Genomic DNA, 21185 nt, shown 5'->3' with positions numbered 1-21185 from the left:
CTGATATCCGACTCCAGTTGGCTGTAGTAGCAGTTGCAAGTCGAAAGTCTTTTGTTAGATATGCAAAGTAACAAGCGAAAAGTTTTGTCTAAACATTTGCTGCCTGCTCGTAGTCCTGCATGCATTTACGTCGGCCCCTGGAACCCCGGAGCTGCCGAGCCCGAGTCTGGCCCATAATCAAGCGGGTGCTGCCAAGACGACAATCATTGCAACAAACATGGTTAGTTGCTGAAGGAGAGTCGGAGAATTGTTGGGGAATTGTCAGCATTGGCAATGGCAATGTGTGTGTGAGTGTGTGTGTGAGTGTTTGCTGGTGTGCCAGGCATTTATCACACAGTTGTCACAGCAGGCGCTGAGAACGGTTTGAGCAGTCGAGCGATGGCAGCCTAAATGTATGCCTTAAATTATGCAGACACCAGCTGAGATTGTCGGCTGCGAAAGTGTGTGTGTGTGGCAACTTGTGCACTGATTGCAGCCAACTCATACGAAATTTTAATTGCCAATGTTGGAATTACGCAGCCAGTGAAGAAGGCCCAGCCCCCCCCGCCCCTACTCCACTCAATCGTCTACCCCTGCCCCACACAAACAGTCAAAAAAAAAAAAAAAAAAGAAAACTCTCAACTGAGTTTTCGGCTAACAAAGTCGACTGCAATCGTCTTCACTGTAAATCAGAAAGTTACAAGTTTATAGCATGATTTCATTAAATTTTATTTACAGCCTGCAACATTTGCATTTGCAGTGCCACAACTTGGTCTGCCTCAACTGCTGCTGCCGCTGGCTCAATTCGTGTCTTCGTCTTTTCTCTTTATTATTTAACTTTAACTTTAGCTGCAAGTTAAAAATTTATCAACTTGTTTGCCATGTGAATTATGCTGCTTACGTTTCGCTGGCAAAGCAGAGAAAAACTGTTGCAATTCCCATTTACATATATCAAAAACTTGTTGTCAATTGCAACTGATTGTTGTTGTTGTTGCTGCTGCTGCTGCTGCTGTTATTGTTGGCCACATAAAACCAATTTCAATTAATTGCCTGCCACATGAGACTCGTCGTCGAGCTGTTTTATGCTCTTAAAACTCTTGAAAATGCCTTTTATTGGCTTTCAGTTTTCACACTTGGCTGCCTGAAGTGCTTGCCAAAAATCTCTATGTGTGTCTGTGTGTGTGGCAACAATATTTTGGTTTGTCAGTCAAACACACACACACACACACACACACACACACACCAATACACATGCCAGTGCAATATTTGTGTAAATTATGTATCGCATTTGCAGCTGGGGAAAAATTGAAAATCTCAAAGAGCTGCCAGTCAGACATTGTCAATGTTTAAGCTAAGCCTTTCAAATTGATTGCAATTTCATATTCACAAATAAAGCAAAATGCCACAAAAAGAAACTAAGAATAGAGCAAGCAACGAAAAATTCTCTTTCTAAGGTCAAATAATTGCAGTTTGATTATGTCTACAATTTTGTAAATTTCGTTGTTCAAGGATAATCCTCGGCACGCCCAGCATTGTGTGAAATATATTTTCCGCCTCACTGTGCTTGCTACAAATCGTTGGTCGGTAGCGGAATGAAATGAATTTGGAATTTATTTATTTATTTTGCTGTGGATTACTGTGGGTAAACGAAGCAAAGTTATTCCTTGTAAACGGTTGAGTCATGGGTCAAATTTGCAATATTTTTTAATCTTTTACAGTGAATTGGCTATTTTAATTGGCTGCATGCTAAGTAGGCCAATAGGAATTAGAGTCGGCTATCGATTCTTCATTGAAATGCTATCGATCATTGACTGCCATTGATGCTCACCTGGAACATCGTCAACAGGTGATAGGTGACATAGCAGTAGTAGATAGTAGTAAATAATTAAAATGTATATTTTTATTTAATAACACTCAAATTTAAATAGAGCTAAAATACATTTGAAATGTGTAACTTATAAGTACAAGAGTGCATCTAGTTAACTAGACAGTTGACTATCGATACACATAGAGTGGACTATCGATACTTGCTTGAAATGCTATCGATAGCTTACTATGTTGTGCTATACTGCACTATATTATATAGTATCTATTGGAGGGATAGCACTAGATCACTTGAATTGATATCAGTCATTTAATATAGCGCCATTGATACGCAACTAGATCATCTAATGGAATAGATAGCAGCAGATGAATAATTAAAATCCAATTTAATTATTTAATAAATACTAATAAAATATAAATTTAATTAGAGCTCAACAATGTTTGTAATAGTATATAAATAGTATATGAATTAGAAAATTTATTGGAGGTGTCGACAACAGGCACTATGGCAAAGTATCAATAGCTATTCAATAGAGAATCGATAGTCAACCTTGGAGCTGATTATCGATAATTTAATCAACTAGAAAGTTAGCAAGAGGGCAAGAGAAAAATAAATAACATCGAAAATAATTTTTTTTTAAATGGAAATATTTATTTAATAATATTTAAATTTAATTAGAGCTAAAAAAAATTTTTTTTTTTTAAATATATACATATACATTTGTATGTATGCTGAACCAGCATATCCAACTCAGTCTATAAGCAAAGCACAAAAGTCAAATAAAATATTTATTTAAATCTCCATCAATCATTAACAACTGCTATTCCATCTAGTATCGTATAACTATCGCTGTAAAATCTCAATTAAATATGCTGTGCTATGTTTTATTTGGTCATTTGCTTTTGCAGCTGTCCATTTGTCGCTGGTCCTTTGGCTAAGTATAATTGCAGCAGGTCCTGGCGTGGCTGTCCTGGCTAAATAAGCGCAAATTGCGCCATTTCGATCGCATTAACTCACAAATTAGCTGCTAATTAATTGTGCATTAAAATATCGAACAATGCTATACAAATGGAATACATAAATTAAATGCAGCAGGAGTAGCAGGAGCAGCAGGGGTAGCAGAAGTACCAGCTGCTGGCTCACTGTTGTCCTTGTTTGTTATCCTTGGGCTGACCAAATGGATAAATTTGTCGCACACACTCGGCCACACACTGTGGCGACTTATGCATTATTTAAATCTAGTTAACACTTGCTATTCGTTGTTGATTGAAAAATGCCAACGAAACAAGAAGAGCCGAAGAAGCCCCAGGCGAGCCTCAATGAAAGGCCCACACATAAAGATGATAATAAAAGGCAGACACACTCGACTGGCCATGGGGCGCATCATTGAAGGAGTATTGAATAAATTTCAAAGAGAGAGAGAAAGAGAGAGTGAGTGTGAGTGAGTAAGTCAAAAATGGAGAGTCCTCTGTCCCTCTGTGTCCCCTCTGTGTAGGCATAGAGGCTGCAAAATATTTCAGTCACGTTTTAAATGTAAAAATCTCAATCACGTGATCGAAATGCGCGCATTCAAAATATGCACAAGCAAGCATCCAAAAAGTCAAGTAGACAGAGACACAGCTAGACAGAGACAGGGGGAGAGAGAGAGAGAGAGAGAAGGAGGGAGTGAGAGAGAGCACGACTGAACTAAAGTGTTCGGCCTGGTTTCTGGGCATTTGGCCAGCTGTAAATCGAAATGAAGCCCAAACCCGAAAATAAAATGTGGCTGCGGCTCTTAACAGGTACTTGCTGAATCGATGATTTAATGTCCCCTCATCTAATGATGATGATGACGCTGATGATGATGATTATGCTGCTGTTGATGTCGTTGCTTGTATTTGTGGCCAGCTGCTGGCTGGGCGTTCGCTCAAATTGCATAAAATATGCAAAAAGCTTAACAAACTGCGCGCATCGTTGATTGAAATATCGAAAAATCAAGCTCCATTTACAGCAGCACCTGCAATGCACACCTCACACACACACACACACACACACACAGACACATACATGCACACACACATGTCGAGTGCAATGGCAACTGCTGCACAATGCACGCTACAATTTCCGTTTCCGCGTATAATTTTCACACCTCAGTCTGATTGAATTGTTCGTCAGGTTCATCATTTGATTTTCCATTTTTCGTGCGCGCTCTGCGATTTTCTTTTATTTTCGAACAGAACATAATATGTTAATACGAGTGCACATTAAATGGCTGCCATCTGCCTGATTGCCGTCGCGTTTAATTGTCAGTTATTAATTCACCGAGCTTAATCGCCTGCAATTCCCCCTCGTCCACCGCCAACCTCCCCCCTCCCACACCCCTCACCTATTTATCAAATAATAACATATGCACTTCGGGCAGAGTAATTTCTATTTAATGGCCAGGCAGGGAATACGCCCCAACTGCAGAGCAAATAAATGCGAGGTATACTAAAAAAAAGAAGAGTGGGATTACAGTAAAAAGTTTGTAAATAAACGAATTTGTAATATTTATTTAGTATTTCGATTAATTGGATTTTAATGGATTGAATTTAATGGATTTTATACTTTATATTTTATATTTTATATTTTATATTTATATTTTATATTTTATATTTTATATTTATATTTATATTTTATATTTTATATTTTATATTTTATATTTTATATTTTATATTTTATATTTTATATTTATATTTTATATTTTATATTTTATATTTATATTTTATATTTATATTTATATTTTATATTTATATTTTATATTTTATATTTTATATTTATATTTTATATTTATATTTATATATTTATATTTATATTTTATATTTTATATTTATATATTTTATATTTTATATTTTAAGTCTATTATTTTTTCTTTAATATTTTTAGTTTTACATTTCATATTTTGGGTTCTTTATTTAGAGGTCAATCTGTAGCTGACAATAATATTTATTGAATTGATTTAAAAATGGCAAAATTTAGATGTCCATTCTGTTGTCACGCCCACGCCCACGCCCAGTGACAGCTGCTGTTTGACCCTATCATTATTTCAGCGCAAATGTTGTGGCATTGCGCATACGACGCGTTGGCAGCCGAATAAAAATTGTCGCTTAGACGCAATTTTTGGACGCTGGTCAACTAAGCAGCGGGTGCTAAATGTTAAATGTTAAATGTTAATTTCCCCACAGCAATGACTGTACACCAGCAACAACAACAACAACAAGCATAACAACAGACGAATTTTTAGTTTCATTTCGTGCGGCGAAAAATGAACATGCAAATGGCCTTTTTATTATGGACATTATTGCGCCCGAAAAATGTGCTATTGAATGCATTAGTTGTGTGTGTGTGTGTGTGTGTGTGTGTGTGTGTGTGTGTGTGTGTGTGTGATTGGCAATCAAGTCCCGCTGCGGTTTTGTTCGCTATTCATATGCAAAAATTTCCCATTTGTATATATATTTTAGCCCGCAACAAAAAATCAATTTGTAAATGTTTTTAGTGGCATTGCAACTTTGACATTTCGCTCACAGCTGTCGTTGCAGTTGTTGTTGTCGCGTTTACATTTTCTCTTTTTTTTTGTTGTTGTTGTTGTTGTTGCATCTGTCTGCTGGCCACTGGCAACTGACCCCATTGGCAGCGCTGTCCGTTTGTAATTAGCGATTGCCCACTCACAGCTGCCTCTTTGTGCTCTGCTGTCTGCTGGCGCTACTCCTCCTCCTACTCCTGCTCCTGCTGCTCCTCCTTCCAGCTACTGCTGCTGGTGCTATTTGGGGAGTTTTTGACCTCAATTGCTTTGTCACCATTTCAATTTGCAATTTCAGCCATTAACTAGTTACACTCAATGCAATTAAACTTGCACTTTTGCAGCAGCAGCAGCAGCTGAGCTACTCATGCGAATGGGGCAAGGTAGTGAGCGCCGTGTTGCAAGTAGTTCACGCGAAACTTGGCCAGTTCGCAATTCGCAGCTCGCTCGATTTGTGCTCTTTCTGTCCCCAGCCAACAGCAGCAGCAGCAGCAGCAGCAGCAGCAGCAGTCGCAGTTCCCATTTGGCTGCCACGCCCACCTGCTCTACGGCACGCTGTTCAGTCCTTCATTCAGGACATGCTGTTTCTGTCATGTTGTCAGAGGTCTGTGCAACCGCAATGTGTTGCTGTTGTTGTTGTTGTTGTTGCTGTTGCTGTTATTATTGTTGTTGTTGTTGTTGTTGTTGTGGCATAGAGTGAAAGTGTAGAGCACTCAACATAGCGACACCAAATGCCGAACATCCCGTTGCCCGGTGCGTTCCATTGGAATAATTTGAAAATGGGAATAATAAAAAAAAAAAAAAAACATAAAGAGCAAGAAGCAGAAGCAACAGCAGACAGAGAGAAAGAGAGAGAGAGAGAGAGAGAGAGGGAGATGGAGAGTAGTTGCTGTGTAAAAATTGTGTCTTCTCATTGAGTTAATTGCAAATTGGATGAAATTGTAATTTTACACTTCATTTCATTCAATTCATGGCTGATTGACAATTTAGTTTTTCATTAAGGTGGCTCCAGCGACGGGCGACAACGTTAACTGGATCATCGATACGTGTGGCAGGCGGCGTGTGGCATGTGGCAAGTGGCAAGCGAAACGTAGCTGAGCAACTGAAGGATTGCATCAAACTGGCAAACTTGAGGCAATTCTCATCTTGTTATGAATTTTCATATATGAGCTGGTAATTGTAATAGAAATACAGTCGAGTCTCGATAAATGGAAAATCGCGACAAATTGAAAACAATGGCGTTTTCAATAATTCTCGATAATTTGAATTTCTGTGTAAATCGAAAATTGATACCGTTGCCATCTCGAATTATCGGAACTCGATTGTACTAGGTACATATACGAGGAATCGTTACTTAAAGTCGAATGTAATGCTTAAATAATTCAAGCAAATTAGTTACTAAGAAGTTATTCCTTGTAGCATTAATAATAATGACTTGTAGTATTAATAATAGTTATAAAAATTAACAAATTTTCTGTCTGGATTTCTTGGTTTATTTATTTATTTATTTTTAAAGATATTGATAAAAACGGGAGTCAACATAAGATTAAAAGGCTTATGGTTATTGTTAACTATTACTTTTTTTTCTCTATATAAAAAAATGAATTATGATCACACTTAACTTTATTTTAGTTAAAAGTAGAGAGAGAAGTAAATTTAAGAGTCCTTTGGATTTATTTAATTTGAATAGAATATTTTTCTATATATACTCATTTATTTATTTGCTTTTCTTTAGAGAAATTAGAAATGAGGCCAGTCTTGAGTACTCAGCTAAATAAATCTTGTGTTGCTCAAGTAAATGCATATGCCTTAAAACATGCTGCTGCTTGAAGATGTTAATTATCCAATCATAAACGTATCGGGTCCATCGACAGATGTGCAATTGTCTCTACATAAAGATCTCAATGTGCTCGCAGTTTAGGATCAGATGGGAAGGCACAAGGGAAATACAGCAAAGGATTATCGGGACAGTGATGTCTGCTCGCATTAGGATTACTGCCTGTTCGACCTTTAAGGCAACTGAAACGACAAAGATTTGCCAAAATGCATAGAGGGCAGTAAGACGTCCTCCATTTCAATGCCCCATATTTGCGATTAGTGTTATTCAGATCTATAGTAAATAGTTTAAAGGATTTACACTCCATATTGATCTTTATTCTTCTGAGAGCGGGTTATTTATTTATATATTTATATTATCAACCTTTAAATCTAATGCGTGTATTGCTAACTTTGTAAGGCTCAGCGCGCGTCTCTAACATATTCCGACTCTGTCTATTTATAGATCGTGATCCTTATCGTTTATCATTGCACTAACTTCGAGACGTAGAGAGCGTAGGAGCCATGTGATCGATCTTCTTATTACAATATTTCTCAATCAGCTCTCGTTTTTATAAATATATTACGAAAATAAAAAATAATCCAATTTTATCAATTCCAATTTATTACTCTTTGTTTGTGAATTAATTTTATATAATTTATCTTATTTTAATTTAATAATAATATATTCATCTTTATATTTCCAATCCAATGGAAATTCATTTGTATGAATAGTAACATAGGCATGAGTAGGGAAAGGAAAAAGTATCGATACTTTTTATATCAACTTTATTTGTTATTGCCAATATTTTACACTCGACACATTATTTTTGATATTTTCATAATGCGATACTTCTCTTTCGATACCACTTATGAGTACATGATCGATACTTACATTCCATATCGTGTCCCTAAGCATGAGGGGGAAAGACTAGTATAAGAAACTCCACAAATATGGATTCTGGATATAATATGCTGACCTCTAAATGTCTAGTCTCTATTCACCTCCACAGTAAATATAATACCATGCCACAAGTCCCATCGATTTCGTATGTATTTGCACGTAGAGCTAAATCTCGCTCACTGAAATATTATACAGCATAAATGGTTAATATTAAATCTTTAGCTGCATTTGGACAGCGGGCAGCGGGCAGCGGGCAGCGCTGCTTGTTTAGTGAATGCATGGACGGCTTTTATGTTGAAGTGGCTCGTGTCCTGACGCAGGACACATGAATTATTGACGGGCGTGCAGCAACCGCGGAAAGTTTTGCGAGTGTGCATGGCAAATGTTGCGCATACGCAGCGTTGTAATGCACTTGCTTTACGCCGTATGCACAAACAGGAGTCATGAAGCAAGCTTAAAGTTATGAATTCTTAAAATATGTGATTTATTTGTAGCGAAACTTTCATGCACACCCACAGACACACACACACACACATGAACTAACTGAAGCTGAAACAATTTTTTTTTTTTTTTTGCTTGTTTTTCGTAGCTGCATCTATTTTTTATGGCGCAAAGTTTGCGTTGTCACGTGACTGGCGTGGAAAATGGGGAGTATTTATGTAATAAAAAAAAAAAAAATAGAGAGTGAGAGAGAGAGAGGGAGAGAGTTGAGTAAAAAGAAATGGCATAAGTAGCTGAGCCTGCGACCAGGTAGCTGCCGTGTCTTCACGGAGAGACGTGTGTCGAAACGCGCCGGAAATGCCATTTACAGCAGACGTACTTCCGTTGCTAAAAAGAAAGCAGCTCCCGATGTGGGCGGGCTGCATATAGCGACAGCGAACTGTAGCATATGCACTGAGACTAGAGACTAGCGACTAGCGACTAGGCGACTGGGCTGCATGTCGTCGCTTTTGTTTTAATATTCATATTTTAGCATCAGAAATTATTCGCTGAAATTAAGTTGCTTTATGCACGCACAGCAGCGTGTTAGAGAGAGAGAGGGAGTGAAAGAGTGGGGGAGAGAGGGAGGGAGAGTCGTGGCAGCGCAAGGAAGTGAGCTTAAAAGCGACTACGACGAAAATGCTTTGAATTTAAAATCTGCAATTTTCTGTTGATTGCCGCAACCGAGCCAGCCCGAGTGGGAGGAGCCGTTAGATGGGCGGGACGCGGCGGCAGCAGGGCCGAGCAAACGTGCAGTTATAGTGTAACAAACAAGCGCTGTGTTAGCCTGCGTGCCAGCCAGCGGTTGGCAGCGGGCGCAGCAGCAGCAGCAGGAGCAGCAGGAGTAGTAACAGCAGCAGCAGCATCATCACAACTTTTGCGTAAAATTCCAGTCATGTGTCCCTAACAAATCCCTGCATTATTCATGAAATGATAAGATGACTTTGTGCTGGCTTCGCAGCCGTCAACGCTGCCGCCGCCGCCGCTGCCGCTGCTGCTGCTGCTGCTGGTTTATTTTTTTCACAGCATCTTTTGCTGTTCTCGTTATAATTTCACATGCAGCAGCAGCTGCCGCTACTGCCGTTTCAAGGGCCGCATTTAAGTGGCAACTATCGTTGCCTTAGCAACCCGCACAGCAGACAAGCATGCAGCTTGCATAAACGCAATTAAATGCAACTCAAATATAGATGCCGCAACTCAAAAGGCTGTCAACTTGTTGTCAAAAGTTGTTGGGTCATAAATATGGTAATGCCCATAAACAGGTAGCTCGTGGGAAAGCTGTTAGCTAATTGCCTATTAGTTAACTGCCAACAAAAAACTTTGGCAAGAACAGCAGCCGCAACAGCCTCAATTACTGTTAGAGTCAGGCGCAACGAACCACTGTTAAGTGCAGATGATGTGCTGTCAAGGATACTAACAGCAGCAGCACTGCAACAGCAGCTGTTAATGTTAGGCGTTCGCTGCTTAACAGCACGGTCAAGCACAATTAACAGAGACAGCTGCGCTAACATGAAATGCATGCAGCTTAACAGCAGTGCCGAATGCTGTTCACAGCACAACTGTGGGTTGTCCGTTTAACAGCACTGCTTAGGCACTATTAGCAGCGCCAGCAGCTGTTAACAGCTTAACAGCCAGCCACAAAGCTACAAATACACTCACTGCTGCTCTCTCTCCCTCTTTCTCTCTCACACTCTCTGCTGCGGCTGTAATGAACCGTCGTGTAAACGAGATGCTGAGAGAGGATGCCGCTACAGCATTACAATTACACGAGCAGGACGCGGGCGTCGCTGTCGCAGCATCCACGACAGCCACGAGCGACGCTGCCGAAGCAGTGGCCGATGAGCAGACGTGTGCCTCGCGCTGCTGGCGTTGCCACAGCTTCAGTCAGTTCGTAAGCTCGAAGCCGCGCGGAGATGCTTTGCACGACGTTACGCGCTACCTAAGACAAAAACCAAAAGAAAAAGAAAAAAAAAAGAAATAACAAAACAAAAAAAGCAAACAACAAAAATCGAACGTTCAAAGTGACAACAAAAACAAAAACTAGACAAAATTTAAAGAAAATTCTAAATAAAATTATTACACAAAAAATTTACTTAACAGTTAAACAAAGTGTTTATCAATATTGAATGGAAAGAAATTTTGGAAACTTTGCGAAATGAAGTTAAAGAAAGCCTGAAACCGTTATGAAGTCGCCGGACAAACTGACTAATTGAGCGCGGAACTTCCGTTTCCGTTGTGTGAGCTCACAACTGTAAGAGCGAGCGCTTAGCCAGATTGGTGGGCGGATGGCGGGTGGCGTTGGTGGCGTGGGTGGCGTGGGGGCGTGGCTGTCATTCTCAAATATTAAACACGGGAATTCGCTTGAATTTGGCATTTAAATTATTTAAGTTGACAAAACGCAAGCACACGCACAAATACACACACATACAGAGCCAGCGGCCACGCCCAGCTAGCGCCCTTGTTTCCTGTTTTGATGTGCTCGTTTCTGGCCTGGCCCTTCTGCCTGCTTCAATTTGCCTTGCCTCGATTGCCAATGCCCCCTTTCAGCTGCCTCGCTCCTCAATTACTTATGTTTCTTCTCCTTCTTCTCCATCTTCTTCTTCTCTTTTTTATTTATTTTTGTTGTTTCCCTGTGTGTGTTTTCAAATGTTTGTTATTTATTTATAACGACACAGCCAAATGCCGAGCACATCCTTTGAACTTTTCTGCATGAGTTTGCAATTGTGTTGATGTCACACACATATCGAGGTGTACGTGTATGTGTGTGTGTGTGTGTCGCATAGTTGTGTGTGTGTGTGTGTGCGAGAGTTTTTATTTCTCTTTAGCTACAGCTTCAGCTACAGCTACTGTTTCGCCTTTGACGCTGCATTCAATTAATTTCATTTCTGCTGCCCTCTCCCTCTATCTCTCTCTCGCTCACTCTATCTGTCTCACTTGCTCCATTATCATTGAACTTGGCTTGCAGCTACAGCATTTCCATTTGGCCTCTGTGCCGCATCGATTGCTATTGAAATATTTAACAATTCACTCGACGAGCAGCTACAAAATAATATAATAAATAACTAACGCTGACAAAGTCACAACGATTTCTATACAAACACAAACACACGCACACACACACACACCCACACGCACATACATATATATGAATAAGTAAATATATATACATTTTCATTTGTGCAGCATAAAGCAACAACAACAACAACAACAACTCCCGTGCAACGCCATATCAATTGAGTTTTTCAAACAATTTTCCGAGGCAACAAAAAGAAAATAAAATAAAAAACCAAAAATTAAAAAAACGAAAAAATGGATTACGCCTCGCTGCTGTTTCTCTTCAGCTGCACATTAATTGGTAAGTATATGATGGCAGCCACTGTTGTATATGCATACATATATTTCCTTTCTTTCAGTTCTCATTTTTCATCTCCCATTTTCCCATCGCGTCGCTGGCGTGCGTATTAGCGTCGCCGGCCACGTGGCGTATGCGTAATGTGCGCTTGGCAAAGCGCATTGGCTGCACTTCATTGCGGCGCATTTTCGCACTCGCAATCGCAATCCGCTTAATATTTATTATTTGTTGTTGTTGCTCTTCTCGCATTGTTCGCCATTTGCCTCTTTTTTTTTTTTTACTTTTTTTTATAATTTTTATTTGTGTTTGGCCCGCCCTCAGCTGAACCGCAAATCAATATTGACAAAGTTTTACGCTCTCGGCGCTCGGCTCAGCAGCTGCCGCTTTAGCCGCTGCTGGCCGCTTCTGGCCGTCAGCCTTTGTGCCTGGCTGTTTTTTTAATGACTTTTGCCATAATTCCAACTGCTGCGAGTGCAATTCCAGTGCACTGCAATTGCACTGCATTTTCCAACTGCCGTTCATTCAATTTCACTCGCAGTTGCCTTTGCTGCTGACGCTGCCTTTTGGCACTTGGTAATTTGTGCTGCCGCAACTTTTGCTTTGCTGCCTCTGCCTCTGCCTCTGCCTCTGCTGCTGCTGCACAGCTTGAGTGCAGTTTAAAGTTAAATTGTATTTCGGAAATGTTCGCAATTAGGCAGCCTGCCAAAGGCATCGCCTCCATCGCCTACTGGCACATAAATTGCCAATGGCAATGGGGCAATTAATTTGCAGCGCATTAAATGAGCTGCCATTCGGCCAGTGGCAAACCAACAACTCCATTTGCCATTCACCGCTGCCGCACTTCTCAGCTACTCCTGCATCTAGTTGGCACAGAGAACATGCACTTCTCCTTCGAGAGAAAAAAAGAGAAAAGTTCTTCTTCATTTTCAAGTCTGCAAGAGATTTAAATTTGTCTTGCGTACATATTCTCCTGCTAGGAATGAGAATGACTATAAGTCATCATTAAGTAGAATCAACATTTCTTGAACTGACATGCATAACACTTCACTTTCATTATCATTACTATCTGAGCATCATTATGCTTCATTATTTTAGTATAATGCATTATTTACTGATAGTGAATGCTAATATTATAATAAAATATTTTAAGTATAATAATAAAAATGAAATTGAGAAGAATCAATATCATGATTAGCTTTATTTTCTTTATTTGCATTGTTATTATCATTATCATTATCATTATCCCATTTTATATCTCTATTTTCACTCTCTTTTTAATTCTCATTCTATTCATTCGCATTCTTTCTTATTCTCATTCTTATTTTTATTCTCATGCTCATTCATTAGCATTATCATATTTATTTTTCCATTCTCATTAATATTATTGTATTTTTCTTATGCTCACTCTCATTTCTTTTCTTTCTCGTTCTCATATTTTATAGTCATTACAATCATTATTTAAATTATTATTATTATGATTATCATTTGCTTTATTATTATCTCTCTTATTGTAACAGAATTATATCTCATTATCATTATCATTTTTACTTCCATTTTCTAATAATCATTTTCATTATCCATCTCATTCATATTATTATTGTCATTCTCATTTTCATTCTCTAGTCTGTTCATAGTCATTATCATTATGATCGCCAGTAAAGACATTTAATTATCATTATCATCGGCGTTTGCTCATTATCAGCAGCTGATTATCATTACCTTTTCAATGAGCTAGGGACCACCATTCACATCATCATTATCATGACCCATATGATGATCATTGGCATTACCTCATTACCATTGGCTCTAATTATCAGCTCAGAATCATTACCTATTCAATGAGATAAGTAACATTCACATTAGCATTAGCTAATTACCGTTACCTCATTACCATAGCCTTATCAATGATATGGGCAACCTTATTCATCGAATTTCATCAGCATTAAACCATTACCATTACCCATTTATGGTTAGGAACCTTATTCTCATTAGCAAGCTGAACCCACAAAAATCTATAAAAATAATATTTCCAATATTTGGCATAATAACTCAAATAACTCAAATCAGAGTTATAATATTCATCAGGTTTAGCAATATTATTATTCTCCATCATTATTGTCATCGATGAGTATTTTCGTATTCTCATCATCATATTACAATGTGATTTTCTTCAATTTCGATCTGAGTCAATTTTGTTAACACGTTAACAAACACAGCCAAGACCTATATATACCTTTTACTCAGGCCAGACTTAAGTACATTTTGCTTAGAGCCGGGCTGCAGCTCTCCCCCCAAATATGTATTAAGTAAACTACAAGCTTTTGGCAGAGCAGAAGAAAACTTTTGGGGCTAACCAAGTGCTGGTGACATATATTTCACTTGCAAGCCCCGAGCACATTTGGGGCCATTCATTCAAACGCTCGACAAAGGAAACACATTGCCAGGGATGCCATTCAGGAATTCATTGCACAAACACACACACACACACACGCACACACACACACACACACACGTACACAATTGACATAGAAAAGTTTTGTGCTCGTTTCGATGTATTTTTTAATATTTTACGCTTATTTTACAAAGCTTTCGGCAGCTGCAATCGCGCGTGTTTCGGTCACTTTTAGCTCGGCTAATGGAATTAAATATTGTCCCTTCCATTTCAATTTGCAGCAGTCCACATTCTCTCTCTCTCTCTCTCTCTCTCTCTCTCTCTCTCTCTCTGTCTGTCTCGTTTTCTGTTATTTTCTATGTTTTCTGCTGTAACATGAAATGTTGTAGAAATATGCTATATTATCTCTTGATTCTATTATATAGTAAACCATTATTTTGGTTGCATACAAATCAGGCAGCTTAACAGCCTCAGCTCGGCTGAAACGCCCAAATGGCAGCCCATAAAAATAGCCACAGACATATCTATTTTACATATATATATAAAGATATATATATATATATATATAGAAATAGATATTTGCATAAACGTCTCGAGCTTCTTTAAATGAATTTATTACCAAACTTTTGCCAGCGCGTCCTTTGGCAAATTCATATGTAAATTTATCTAGCCACACACAGACACACAGAATCTCTCTCTCTCACTCTATGGTTGTATGTGTGTAAGTAAGTGTGCTTGCCAGCATCAAATAAAAAGTGTGGCTTAATTAGCAATATATTTGCATATGCCATGTGAATCGGAACAACTTTTTGCCTTTGGCCAACACTTAAAATGTACATAAATAATTAACAGTGTTGGGAATAGTGTTGCAAATATTTGCAAATATCTAGCAGGACGAATTAATGGATTCAGTTTCATTTATTAAAAGCTATGCGGCCACTGTAATCCAAGGTAAAACAGCTAGAGCGAGAGAGGGAAAGAGAGAGGGGGAGTGAGAGAGAGAGAGAGAGAGAGAGAGAGAGAGAGAGAGAGAGAGAGCAAATCGGGCTGTCAGTTTACGTTTCGTATTTCTTATCAATTTTTTGGCTGGCACACAGAGCAAACGTATGTTGCATGCATATGTTGCAGCTGCGCTTATCGCTTGCTGCCCCTGCCGCAGCTGCAGCGCCACAAACCCGAAACCTAAACATATGCCAGGCCAGCAGTAGCAACAACAACAGCAACAGCAACAACAACAACAACAACTATTTTGCATATGCATTTCATGAAATTTGAAATTTATTCGATGCGAGTAGCTTACCTGACCAAGAGCTGCTGCAGACCCAAACCAGGCAGCAGTGCCTGTCAAACTGCAGTTACTAATATATTCCATTCTCCCTCTCTCCCTCTCTCGCTGCAGATATGCAGGGCATCTCGGCGCTGTTTGTGACGGACATCAGCGTGCCGGAGATTGTGGACTTTCGGGACAATGTGACGCTCTCCTGCAGCTACGACATGAGCGGGCACACGCTCAACTCGGTCAAGTGGTACAAGGATCGGCTGGAGTTCTTCAGGTGAGCAAGCACGTGAGGTCGAGGCGATTGCGGCAGCTGTATGAGCTTTATGAATTCGCCACAGATATTCGCCGCTAATGCGTCCGGTTTACATGACATTTCCTGTGGCCGGCATCCAGGTGCTCGATGGCAAGTACTTCTGCAACGAGTCCACCTGCCGTGTGGATCTCAGTCTGCTGGGCGCCAAGTCGACGGGCAGCTACATGTGCGAGGTGAGCGGCGATGCACCGCACTTCAAGCTGGCCGCCAAGGAGGACAACATGACGGTCGCAGGTGAGCAGCGCTACCTGGCCACCTGGCCAATCAGCCATGAGCCATGAGCCATGAGCCATGAGCCATAAAGCACTTAACGCATTTGGGGCTAATTTGTTCGCTCATTTGTCGCAGCCCTGCCGCAAAGTGACCCACTTATCGAGGGCTTCAACTCGATGTATCGCTTGGAGGAGTTCCTCAGCGCCACCTGCTCCTCGGACTACTCCAGTGTGCCCACGAAGCTCACCTGGTATATCAACGGCGAACAGGTGAGACCCTCTACAGCCGCCCAACCGCCCGTCCGCCCCCTAACACTGACTCTCTTCGCGTTTTTCTATCTCTCCGGCAACGCAGCCCATGCTGGGGGAGCTGCAGCCCTTCATTGATACGACCATACCCGCCCACGACTACATACTGCGCCGGCAGCGCCTGCAGGTGCACTTCTATCTGCAGGGACACCGCTTCTACCAGGTCAGCAAGATACTCGAGCTCAAGTGTGTGGCTGAAATCGAAAACTATCCGGAGCTGCGGCGCGAGACAACGCTGAGTGCATCGCTCTCGCATTCCGATAATCTCAACAACCAGATGCTGAGACATCCAGGAGCATGTGAGTCTAGATAACTATATATATAATATATACGTACACTCCATATTGTGTGTTATTTCTGTTTCGAGTGTCTGTGAGGCTGTCTGAGTCTAGCCAAGATTGAGACAGCAATCGTTATGCCTGCTTTCACAATCAATTACATATCTATTCGACTGTCATAACTGTAATCAGTTGAATAGCATGAAACGTGGGTAGATTGCCTAGCTGTAATATGGGTCAGGCGAGTGACGTCTTGAATGAAGGCTTGAGCTTAGGCCTGTCAGACTTATATCTAATGTAGTCGCGCCCAGTTGTAGGCGATAAGCTGTATGAACTTTATTTACTACCAATCAATATCTGTGTGCACAGAGCACAATTTGCATTTTTAGCACTTCTCTTCCGTATATACATATATATAATTGCTGTTCATAGTTTGACGCAGAGATAATGCAGACGGTATACATTCATATAATCATATACAGTCGAGTCTCGATAAATCGTACCCCGTTAAATCGAAAATCGCGATAATTCGAAAACAAATTCTATCCCCTTAAAAAAAATTTGTTCTGAATTTCTGTGTAAGTCGAAAAAAAAAAAACCCTTGCCGTTTCGAATTATCGGGATTCTACTATATATAACAGGAACCATATTTTGATTTAACTATTTATTTTTATTTATTTATATATATATATATATATATATATATATATATATATATATATATATATATATTTTATTTTTTTTTTTATTTTTTATTTTTTTGTTATTAATTAATAAATAAATAAATTTATTTATAATAAACTAATTTATTTTTAAAATTTTTGTATTTCTTTTTCAAGCATTTTTTACGTTTATTTAATTATTGATTATTTAAATAATTTATTTATTTACTTATTTCATTTTTTTCATTTATTTAATTTTTATTTATTATAAATTTTTTTCTTTTTTTTCACTTACATATTAAGCATTGGAGCTAATGTAAAATTGAATATTATAAATATCAACTATATTTATATGTTTATATATATCAACTAATTATACACCTGAATATACCCATTTTCGCTATATAAAAGGAGTATTATATGATTTTTCAACACTATTTTTTAGTATGCATACCGTCTTCAAGATGTTTTATTCAAATTATGAACAGCAATTTCTATACTCTGTAAAAACCTATCTCGCTTTTTATTCATTTACAGAGTATAGAAGAAATTTACTCCTGGAATCGAACTTTGTTTGATTATATATGTATATATAGACCGTATATTTATATTATCTCTTAATCTATAGCATAAATAGCTTCATATATAACACAACTGTCCTATTAAACTAACCTCCAATTACACAACTCGCATAATTCTTCGTCTTACATCTAAGCTGAAACTTGTATCATCATGTCTAAATGTGCCTTACTTCACTCTCTATATCAGTCTGCTACAATTTCTCTGCCTTTATTTACCACTCTGACACAGCCTCAGCAGCAGCTGACTGCAGATGCTGCTCCTGGCCGAGGACCAGCTGCCTGATTTGCAGCCTGCTTGTGATAATTCTGCTTACGCAATGCGCTCAACGTCCATCATGAGCGCTCACATCGGCAACGGAATTGCCTCGGTGCGAGACGGCGATGGACAGTGTGGCAAATATATCAGCAAATTAGTTAGTTAGTTAGTAGAGCGGGCTGCCAGAGCGGGACAACAACAGCAGATCTGACGACGAATAGACAAAGAGTTTTGGGTAAAGGGCAAATCATAATGAAAATCCTGGCTCCGAGTTGGTCGCTTTGTACATAATTAGGGCGGAAGGCAGTGGCGAGAGTTATATTATATAAATACACTAAACACATAAATCTATATATGTATACAAAATATATATACATATAAAACATATATTAAGTGTAAATTAGACTAAAAATCGAAAGAGCAAATGAAGCCATTTAATGCGTTGTTTAGTTGACAAAGGCAACTCAACTGAATTTGATTCAATTATTTCTTAGTTTTAAATTGATAAAAACTCATTTAATGTAAAAATCTTAAAAGGGTTAAGTTCTTAGTTACATGTTTAATATTGTATATAACTTAATTTGTTTCTATTAAGCCTTGATCAAGTGCTTTCAAAGCACATTAAAGCTTTTTTCCTTTGGTAAATTTTTATTGCATACAATATAAGTAAAATATACAATTATTTTAATATTTATTCGCGTTCAATTACATTTAAATTTACTTTATCAGAAACAAAGCCCTTACAAGGCTATTAAAGAAATTTTGTTATATAATTATTATATATATTTTTTTAATTAAAAAAATTTTGTTTTTTTTTTTATATAAATTCATATATATAAATTTAAATATTTGTTTTATTCATTTGTATTGCATTTAAATTTTGATGCTTACCATTTTTATTTATGCAATTTAATTATCTTTTCATAAAACTAGCAAAATTGCTTTAAAAGCTCATTAAAGTTTTATTTTAAATATCAGCCATATCCCTATATACATTAAACAAATTAATTTGATACTAATTACAGCTTTAAAAGTTCATTGAAGCTTTTACTAAACGCTTTCTTTCGGTTCATTTTACTATGCAAAAATGTTTAAAAATATTTAAGATTAAAACGTTTTTTTTTTAATGATCAAATTATTTATTTTTTTTATTTTATTTTATTATCATTTTTTTTTTTATAGTATAAACTGATACTTTAGGCATCGCTTCTCAGGGAAGCCAACTAATATTTCACTGCATGTCTTCGAAATCAATTACAAAGAAAAATCGATAAACCGAAAAAGTATTTCAAATTAAACTGCACTCGATGGTAAAAACGGCATTAGCAAAAGTTGTTCAATTCGCTTGATAAGCTCCGAGTTGAACGCACACGAATTTTTAATGTACATGTAAACATTTTTCAAATCTAATTATAATTAAAGTACACACACACACCCTCACACACCTCCACACCCCAATTTTATGCACATGAAACACCTTTAAAACGAAAAAAAAAAAAGTTAAATGCAAATTTAAATTTAAGAGACAGCAAAAGCCAAACATGAAATGTTTTCTGTGGATTATGCAAACGTTGTAAAAATCATTATGAACATAGCGATAAATGTCTAGGTTAGGTTAATATTAAACATTAAAACAGATAGAAAACAAACTGTAAATACAATTTTAAACATAACAAACAGAGGCGAACTAACTATAAATCAAGTTGCCACAGTCCCTACAAAAACAAAGCAGACAGCAAAAATAAACGTGTTTTTCCGAAATTAAAAATGCTCAAATCACACACAAAATGACAAAAAAATAAATCTTATAAAATATATATGCAGCTAACATTTTACATTAATGAGCTACTAGAAATAGAAATCTAAAAAACAAACAGAATAAATGTACAAGAAGAAGAAGAACGAACTCACATTAATGAACATCAACTATTAAAGCAAGTAAGAACGTTACAGTCGGGCACTGCCGACTGCAGAATACTCATTCACGGTCCGAATGCAGTCAGATCCGTTTTCCGATTTGCCACGCCCCACTGGGTGGAGCCACATTTTGCTGACTGATTTCAAAGCCAATGAATCACGCCCCTAGTGGGCAGATCAGTTTATATTCGGGGGTATACGAGGGTATATGTTCCAAATTTCAAGTCTCTCCAGTTTCAATATAGACGAAATGGCATTCATATGGACGGACTGACAGTGAGACGGACAACCAATATACTCATTTTACTTTAGTGAATGAGTAAAACAAATAAATTAAAAACAAAACCATTATACCCTGATTTCCCATTTTCAATGGGTTCAGGGTATAAAAAAATAAAAAAAAAATAAAATTGTAATAAGAGCCAAACTAATGTTAAGAGCAGCAAACAAAAATGAACTAAAATTCAGATCTGATCAAAGCTATAAAAAAAAGAAAAACCAAATTAAATTAAATTAAATAAAAGACAACAGAAAATGCTTTAAATACAAAAAAGGGAAATTGTAACCCGATATATGAAATTGAAAAGTCAAACAAAATACAATGTCGGGCACTTGTTAATCACTTTTTGTTATTCCGCATGCAATCTAATATGAACAAAATAACAATGCATCTTTATATATATATAATATATGTGTATATATATTATATTCCGTATATAATATGAGCATTACGGACAACATGTATAAATTGATTCGCCTATTCATTCGCACTTCTTTTGGTTGTGAACTTGTTTTATTTTTCATATAATGGTAAAAAAAAATATATTTAAAAAAAAAAAAAAAAACAACAACAAAAACAAACACACATGAAAAAGAAAACTCAATAAAAAATTAAAATGCATTTGCCAGTTGTTTTTCTATAAAATGTTTCAGCTGAAGTCAATGATGAAGCAACACAAACTTTTTTGCCATTTATTTAATATTGTTTTTGTATTTCATATAAAATGCAGACAAATAATATAAATAATTCATTTGCAAAAAAAAAAAAAAAAAAAAAATTGAGAGAAGAAAAAAAGGTTTTGCCCAACTGTGA

General features: G+C 37.6%; 1 protein-coding gene across 4 annotated transcripts; it reads left to right on the top strand.

The window, feature by feature from the left end:
* The first annotated feature begins 10394 nt into the window (after nt 1–10394).
* On the top strand, nt 10395–20821 carry beat-Va (beaten path Va). Of its 4 annotated transcripts, none has more exons than XM_089469541.1 (7): nt 10395–10818; nt 11725–11896; nt 15685–15838; nt 15903–16111; nt 16226–16359; nt 16445–16697; nt 18107–20821. In XM_089469541.1, exons 2-7 carry the CDS (start codon nt 11851–11853, stop codon nt 18256–18258), a joined length of 948 nt encoding a protein of 315 aa, XP_089325667.1. In that variant the 5' UTR covers nt 10395–10818; nt 11725–11850; the 3' UTR covers nt 18259–20821. The 4 variants fall into 4 exon arrangements, with proteins under 4 accessions (XP_089325667.1, XP_089325670.1, XP_089325662.1 ...); XM_089469544.1 differs by having other exon boundaries at nt 10396–10778; XM_089469536.1 differs by having other exon boundaries at nt 10400–10792.
* The last annotated feature ends 364 nt before the right edge of the window (nt 20822–21185 follow it).

This window comes from Drosophila arizonae, chromosome 2 (genome assembly GCF_054131065.1).
Source record: "Drosophila arizonae isolate 15081-1271.41 chromosome 2, UAZ_ARI_1.0, whole genome shotgun sequence".
Lineage (NCBI taxonomy): Eukaryota > Metazoa > Arthropoda > Insecta > Diptera > Drosophilidae > Drosophila > Drosophila arizonae.
Note: the sequence above shows the minus strand (reverse complement) of the source record. Positions and strands in the feature narration are given on the sequence as shown.